This window comes from Hemiscyllium ocellatum, chromosome 28, assembly GCF_020745735.1.
Source record: "Hemiscyllium ocellatum isolate sHemOce1 chromosome 28, sHemOce1.pat.X.cur, whole genome shotgun sequence".
NCBI classification, from domain to species: Eukaryota; Metazoa; Chordata; class Chondrichthyes; order Orectolobiformes; family Hemiscylliidae; genus Hemiscyllium; species Hemiscyllium ocellatum.
In genome coordinates this window covers 1,837,898-1,845,518 of record NC_083428.1, presented here as the reverse complement: position 1 = coordinate 1,845,518, position 7,621 = coordinate 1,837,898, and the positions used below count along the sequence as shown (strand labels likewise).

The 7,621-nt window shown below is 61.5% G+C and overlaps 1 protein-coding gene across 1 annotated transcript; it reads right to left on the bottom strand.

Moving 5' to 3' along the window:
* Window positions 1–4,355: 4,355 nt before the first annotated feature.
* LOC132828945 (transcription factor JunD-like) lies at window positions 4,356–7,028 on the bottom strand. Its single transcript, XM_060846163.1, has one exon. The coding sequence runs from the start codon at window positions 6,885–6,887 to the stop codon at window positions 6,006–6,008; it is 882 nt and encodes a 293-aa protein (XP_060702146.1). The 5' UTR covers window positions 6,888–7,028; the 3' UTR covers window positions 4,356–6,005.
* Window positions 7,029–7,621: the final 593 nt, after the last annotated feature.

Below are 7,621 nucleotides of genomic sequence, written 5' to 3'. Positions count from 1 at the left end.
GGATGGTACCCCAGGGAGAGTCCGTGTGTGTGTGGGACCTGTACCGCAGAGAGGGTCAGTGTTTGTGAGACTGTATCGTAGAGAGAATCAGTGCGTGGGGCTCCTATACCCAAGTGAGAGTCAGTGTGTGTGGGACCTGTACCCTAGAGAGAGTCAGTGTGTGTGAGATTGTATCCCAGTGTGAGTCAATGTCTGTGTGACTGTATCCCAGTGAGAATCAGTGTGTGGGGGACCTGTACCCCAGTGAGAGTCAGTGTGAGACTGTACCCCAGAGGGAGTCAATGTTTGTGATACTGTATCCCAGAGAGAGTCAGTGTGAGTGAGACAGTACCCCAGAGAGAGTCAGTGTGTGTGGGACTGTACCCCAGAGAAGGTCAGTGTGTGTGAGACTGTACCCCAGGGAAACTCAGTGTGTGTCGGACCTGTACACCAGGGAGAGTCAGTGTGTGGGGGATGGTACCCCAGGGAGAGTCCGTGTGTGTGTGGGACCTGTACCGCAGAGAGGGTCAGTGTGTGTGAGACTGTAACCCAGTGAGAGTCCATGTGTGTGTGGGACCTGTACCCCAGGGTGAGTCCGTGTGTGGGGGACTGTACCTCAGGGAGAGTCAGTGTGAGACTGTACCCCAGTGAGAGTCAGTGTGTGGCGGACGCATACCCCAGTGAGAGTCAGTGTGTATGAGACTGTACCCCAGGGAGAGTCAGTTTGTGTGGGACTGTACCCCAGAGAGAGTCAGAGCGTATAAACTGTACGAACAGCGGGTTCAGGAGGCTGTGCTATCCCGGGGGTATATACTGTACTAACAGCCCAGTCAGGAGACAGCGCAATCTCGGGCGTACACTGTTATTAAGCTGTTAATTGTTTGCTTGTGTGCCCTGCCTTGTCAGTTTGCAGTGACAGTAATCAGCCCTCACATTTGCAAAGGGAGTGCATGGTAGAATGGAGTTCAACTGGTTACCGCTGAACACGACATTGAAATATGTAGAAATATTGCTGTCCAATGGAGTATCGAGTAGTCTCAATATCTACTGCCTGCCCGGTACACCCCAGCTCGGAGCAGCCTCCCGGTACAACCCGGCTCGGAGCAACATCCCGGTACACACCAGCTCGGAGCAGCCTCCCGGTACACCCCGGCTCGGAGCAACATCCCGGTTCACCCCAGCTCGGAGCAGCCTCCCGGTACAACCCGGCTCGGAGCAACATCCCGGTACACACCAGCTCGGAGCAGCCTCCCGGTACACCCCGGCTCGGAGCAACATCCCGGTACACCCCGGCTCGGAGCAACCTCCCGGTACACCTCGGCTCGGAGCAACATCCCGGTCCACCCCGGCTCGGAGCAACATCCCGGTACACCCCGGCTCGGAGCAGCTTCCCGGTACACCAGAGCTCGGAGCAGCATCGCGTACACACCGGCTCGGAGCAGCCACCCGGTACACCCGAGCTCGGAGCAACATCCCGGTACACCCGAGCTCGGAGCAGCATCCCGGTACACCCCGGCTCGGAGCAGCAACGCGTACACCCAAGCTCGGAGCAACCTCCCGGTACACCCGAGCTCGGAGCAACCTCCCGGTACACCCCGGCTCGGAGCAGCCTCCCGGTACACCCCGGCTCGGAGCAGCCTCCCGGTCCACCCCGGCTCGGAGCAACATCCCGGTACACCCCGGCTCGGAGCAACCTCCCGGTACACCCGAGCTCGGAGCAGCCTCCCGGTCCACCCCGGCTCGGAGAAACATCCCGGTACACCCCGGCTCGGAGCAACATCCCGGTACACCCCGGCTCGGAGCAACATCCCGGTCAACCCGAGCTCGGAGCACCATCCCGGTACACCCCGGCTCGGTGCAGCCTCCCGGTACACCCGAGCTCGGAGCAACATCCCGGTACACCCGAGCTCGGAGCAACATCCCGGTCCACCCCGGCTCGGAGCAACATCCCGGTCCACCCCGGCTCGGAGCAACCTCCCGGTCCACCCCGGCTCGGAGCAACATCCCGGTACACCCGAGCTCGGAGCAACCTCCCGGTCCACCCCGGCTCGGAGCAACCTCCCGGTCCACCCCGGCTCGGAGCAACCTCCCGGTACACCCCGGCTCGGAGCAACATCCCGGTCCACCCGAGCTCGGAGCAACATCCCGGTACACCCCGGCTCGGAGCAGCCTCCCGGTACACCCCGGCTCGGAGCAGCCTCCCGGTACACCCGAGCTCGGAGCAGCCTCCCGGTACACCCGAGCTCGGAGCAACATCCCGGTACACCCTGGCTCGCAGCAACATCCCGGTCCACCCCGGCTCGGAGCAACATCCCGGTACACCCGAGCTCGGAGCAGCCTCCCGGTACACCCGAGCTCGGAGCAGCCTCCCGGTACACCCGAGCTCGGAGCAACATCCCGGTACACCCTGGCTCGCAGCAACATCCCGGTCCACCCCGGCTCGGAGCAACCTCCCGGTCCACCCCGGCTCGGAGCAACCTCCCGGTCCACCCCGGCTCGGAGCAACCTCCCGGTCCACCCCGGCTCGGAGCAACCTCCCGGTCCACCCCGGCTCGGAGCAACCTCCCGGTCCACCCCGGCTCGGAGCAACATCCCGGTACACCCGAGCTCGGAGCAACATCCCGGTACACCCGAGCTCGGAGCAGCCTCCCGGTCCACCTCGGCTCGGAGCAGCCTCCCGGTACACCCCGGCTCGGAGCAGCCTCCCGGCTTGAAACAACATCCCGGTACACCCCGGCTCGGAGCAGCCTCCCAGTACACCCCGGCTCGGAGCAACATCCCGGCTCGGAGCAGCCTCCCGGTACACCCCGGCTCGGAGCAACCTCCCGGTACACCCCGGCTCAGAGCAACATCCCGGTACACCCGAGCTCGGAGCAACATCCCGGCTCGGAGCAGCCTCCCGGCCCACCCCGGTTCGGAACAACCTCCCGGTACACCCCGGCTCGGAGCAGCCTCCCGGTCCACCCCGGTTCGGAGCAACATCCCGGTCCACCCCGGCTCGGAGCAGCCTCCCGGTCCACCCCGGTTCGGAGCAACATCCCGGTACACCCCGGCTCGGAGCAACATCCCGGTACACCCCGGCTCGGAGCAACCTCCCGGTACACCCCGGCTCGGAGCAGCCTCCCGGTTATACTGGACTCAAAAGTTAAATTTCTCTCTGTCCAGCTGCTGCCGGATCTGCAGCGTTGTGTTGCTTGGATTCATTGACATCACTTCCTCTCTACACTGACTCCTAAACCCTGAAATTGTACACTTTCACTCGGGTTTAAGATCACTTCATGCCCCTCACCTCTATGGCTTTATTTCAACACTGCAGCTTTTTCAGACACGACATACTTCACCGCAACCTCCTGGATACAACGCACAATAATACAGGAACTGTTTACACACACTGGCCACATCCCTAACTGGCAGAACACTCTGGTCAGACAGGTTAAGGGAGTTTCTCTGTCCCCAGCTCATGTGGAAGCTATCCAGCAATCATTAACAAACGTACCATATTGTAAAGTAGAGATATACAATTATGCTCACTGCAAGTCCCACAAATAGAGTTTTAATCGTTTCCCTCTCCAATACCATGTCCAGGAAGATCTTGAATATTTTCAAAGTGACCCTTGTTAACACCTGTGACAGCACGTCACAAGATCCCATAGTAAGTAGCACACTCAGTCCTCCACTAAAGGCATCAGGGCTGTGAAAGAAACACAGGGATGGGGTTATTCATCCAGAGCTCAGAGCAGGCATGATGGAATACATGTTCACCTGCAATGTTTGGCAGGGAGATAGTGATGGAGCATTCATGTAATTGGATTAGTCATCAGGGAGTGGTGTGCACACAAACCCCATTAACAAAAGTTGGCAATTAACAGTGTTTTGTGGTCACTGTCAGAATTTCAATCACCATGAAAACCCATCTGCTTCACTAATCTCCTTCAGGGAAGGAAATTGCTGTCCTTACCCAGCCCAGCATACATGTAACTTCAGACCCAAAGCAGTGTAGATGACTCTGCAATGGCCCAACAATCAAGCATTTGAAGGGAAATTGGGGATGTGCACACCCCACATCGTAGGCAGCAGTGTAGCAAACACAGCCTTTAGCCCGCTCACCAAGGACTGACGAAGAAAGCTGTCCTACACTGAGGTGGCTCAGTGGTTACAGTACATTTCATACTGGCAGCTGCTTTTCACATATGGAATAGGAATAGACATTCGCACACAGTCATATTTCATTATATGCTGACAGCTAAACATGGTGAGTAAGGCATCCGACTACTAAAGTACACCAGCTGTTTTGCATATAGATTCCTGTCATAAGCAGGTCTACCATAAGCAAACCTGGGCTCAGTATAAGCCTGACTAAACAAATACAAAATAAATTGTATTTGACATAAAATACTTTTATTGATATCTCACATTGTGGCAATACATTGGAATGTAGAGCAACCAGAGTCGAGACAGACTGTTCCCATTAATGTATATAAATAGAGCATCTTTCAAATGGTAAAAACACATTCCAACACTATCATTGTAACAGATTGACACTTATTTACAATTATTTAAAAAGTTCGCACCAGAATTGAAAACACAAACACTGCACAAAATGAGCAGTTGACAGTCTGTAGGTGGTGTCAAGGTCACATCTCAGTCCCATGCATCAGTCTCCCATGAACAGCAGAAACAAACCACACGTCAACACAGAGCCAGACATGCAGCAAACGTTTGCCCAACTCTGGGAGCCATTTGGTTGTTGGTCAACTGAAGTCAGGTTGCAGTCTTCAAATAGTTTCTGAACATTCCCCAGGCCCCGAGGGAACCAGGTGAGTTTGTGAATTGGCATGACGCCTGAAGGATGAGCACAGAGAAACCAGAAATATCTGCCAAATGATGCACTTGGTAGCGTCCTGCACACTGGAGCTCCAGGAGCGTGCCACTTCCTGCACTGGGGCCCCAGGTCCACGTCTCACACTGTCACCCCAGGGCGGAGGGGGGTGTTGTCACTTGGATGCCCCCTGCACTGTCACCCCAGGGCGGAGGATGCACTGGGTCATGGTGCACACCAGGACCTGGGGAGGGGAGGGGAGATGTGCTGCACTGGGCCAGGGCCTGGGGGGGGGGGGGGGGGGTAGGGGATTGGGCAGGTGCACTGGGCTGTGCCCGGGGGGGGGTGCTACCTGAGGTGGGGGGTGGTGGTGACCTGGGGCCCAGGGGGGTTACCCGGGTCGGGGGGGGGGGGGGGAAGAGAATGAGAGAGTGGGGTTACCCGGGGGTGCACTGGCCTGGGGCTCGGGGGGGGGGGGGGGGGGGGTGCTACCTGGGTCCGGGGGGTGCACTGGGCCCGGGTCTAGTAGGCTGGCACCGGGGTGGAGTGGGGGGTTACCTGGGTCCGGGGGGAGGGGGGGGTGGTGCAGTGGGCCGGGCCCGGGGGTGTTACCCGAGGCCCGGGTCTAGTAGGCCTGCACCGGGGGGGGGGGGTTACCCGGGGGTGTGTGGTGACCCGGGTCCGGGGTGGAGTGGGGGTGTTACCCGGGCCCGGGGGGAGGGGGGGGGAGGTGCAGTGGGCCGGGGTGGGGGTGTTACCCGAGGCCCGGGTCTAGTAGGCCTGCACCGGGGGGGGGGGGTTACCCGGGGGTGTGTGGTGACCCGGGTCCGGGGTGGAGTGGGGGTGTTACCCGGGCCCGGGGGGAGGGGGGGGGAGGTGCAGTGGGCCGGGGTGGGGGTGTTACCCGAGGCCCGGGTCTAGTAGGCCTGCACCGGGGGGGGGGGTTACCCGGGGGTGTGTGGTGACCCGGGTCCGGGGTGGAGTGGGGGTGTTACCCGGGCCCGGGGGGAGGGTGGGGAGGTGCAGTGGGCCGGGGTGGGGGTGTTACCCGAGGCCCGGGTCTAGTAGGCCTGCACCGGGGGGGGGGTTACCCGGGGGTGTGTGGTGACCCGGGTCCGGGGTGGAGTGGGGGTGTTACCCGGGCCCGGGGGGAGGGGGGGGGGGAGGTGCAGTGGGCCGGGGTGGGGGTGTTACCCGAGGCCCGGGTCTAGTAGGCCTGCACCGGGGGCGAGAGCAGCAGCTGGCAGCCGCTGTTGACGTGGGTGAGCACCTTCTGTTTGAGCTGCGCCACCTGCTCCCGGAGGAGGCTGGCGGTGGAGGCCAGCTCCGAGTTCTGACACTTGAGGCTCTTCACCTTGTCCTCCAGCCGCGAGATCCGCTCCAGCTTCCGCCGCCGGCACTTGGAGGCGGCGATGCGGTTCCGGAGGCGCTTCCTCTCCGCCTTGATCCGCTCCTGGGTGTCCATGTCGATGGGGGAGAGCGGCGGGCTGTCCCCGAGGCCCGACACATCGGGCACGGTCTGCGGCTCGTCCTTGGGGGCCTGGAGCCGGGCCTGGGGGCACAGCGGCTGCCCGAGGGCCGGGTACGAGGCGGCGGCGGCGGCGGGGCCCTCGGGGCTGTGCCCCAGGAGCGGCGCCTCAGGGGCCGGCCCGCTGTACGTGCTCAGGTTGGTGTAGACCGGCGGCTCCGGGTGCTGCAGGCCGGCGGCGGCCGGCCCAGGGGGCTGCGAGGCCGGGCCAGCGCCGTCAGGCGAGCCCGGGGCCTGAGGCCCGCTCAGCTGGTTCTGTTTGTGAAGGTCCTCCAGCGCTTTCACAAAACCCTCCGCGAACGAGTTCTGTTCGTCCGTCACCGGCCGCGAGTAGAGCCCGGGGGCCGGCCCGGGGCTGGTGGTCACCAGGCCGCTCGACTGGATAATGAGGCGCTCCAGGTCGGGGGAGGCGAGCTTCAGGAAGCCCAGGTCCGGGGAGTGCAGCGCGGCCTCGCCCTCCCGCTGGCTCTTGACGCCGCTGCCGGCCACGGGCAGGCTCAGGGTCTTCTTCATGGCGGGGGCCGGGCTCAGGCTGTCCTCATGGTAGAAAGGCGTGTCCATACCCGGGGCCAGGGCTCGGAGGGAGGTGCGGGCCGAGCCCCGGCGGCGGTGATGGGGGGAAGCTGGGGAAGGAGGCCCGAGGCCTGGCGCTCACACCCGCTCCGTCCCCCGGCAGCTTCGCCGCGGCGTCTGCCGCTCACCGCCCCCCTACTCCCTCTTAAATAGACTCGGACACGTGACTGCCCGCCCCATGAGCTCACCGCCGCACCCTCCCATTGGCTGTTGGTGACGTCGTCCAGCGTGGCTCGTTTACATACGGCGCTCCGATTGGCCAATTGTTGCCTAGGAGATGATTGTTTGGACCAAACAGCGCGGCTTCGCGGTGACGTAATGGCTTGGGGCGGGACCCGGGGTGAGCACATGATCCGAGCATTTAAGGTGGATCGGGAGTGGCGACTCGGCCCATCACTTGCATCCTGGACTCACAAAACTAACGCGATCACTCCGCCTCCATAGATGCTGCCAGGCCGGCTGAGGTTCTGGATCAGTGGGGCTGGAAGAGCACAGCAGTGCAGAGTGCAGGCAGCAGCCGAGGACCAGGAAAAGCCCAGCGCCTTTGCCTGAAAGGTCTATTTTGCTGCTGCTCAGATGCTGCCTGTCCTGCTGTGCCTTTCCAGCCCCACTCTGATCCAGACTCTGCTGTCATTGTTTTCACTTGGCTAAGGTTCGAGCTGAAAATGTGTTGCCGGTTAAAGCGCAGCAGGTCAGGCAGCATCCAAGGAACAGGAGATTCG

Excerpts from the sequence above, each read along its gene's own strand:
- LOC132828945 (XM_060846163.1), bottom strand. The coding sequence starts at position 6,887 with ATGGACACGCCTTTCTACCATGAGGACAGCCTGAGCCCGGCCCCCGCC.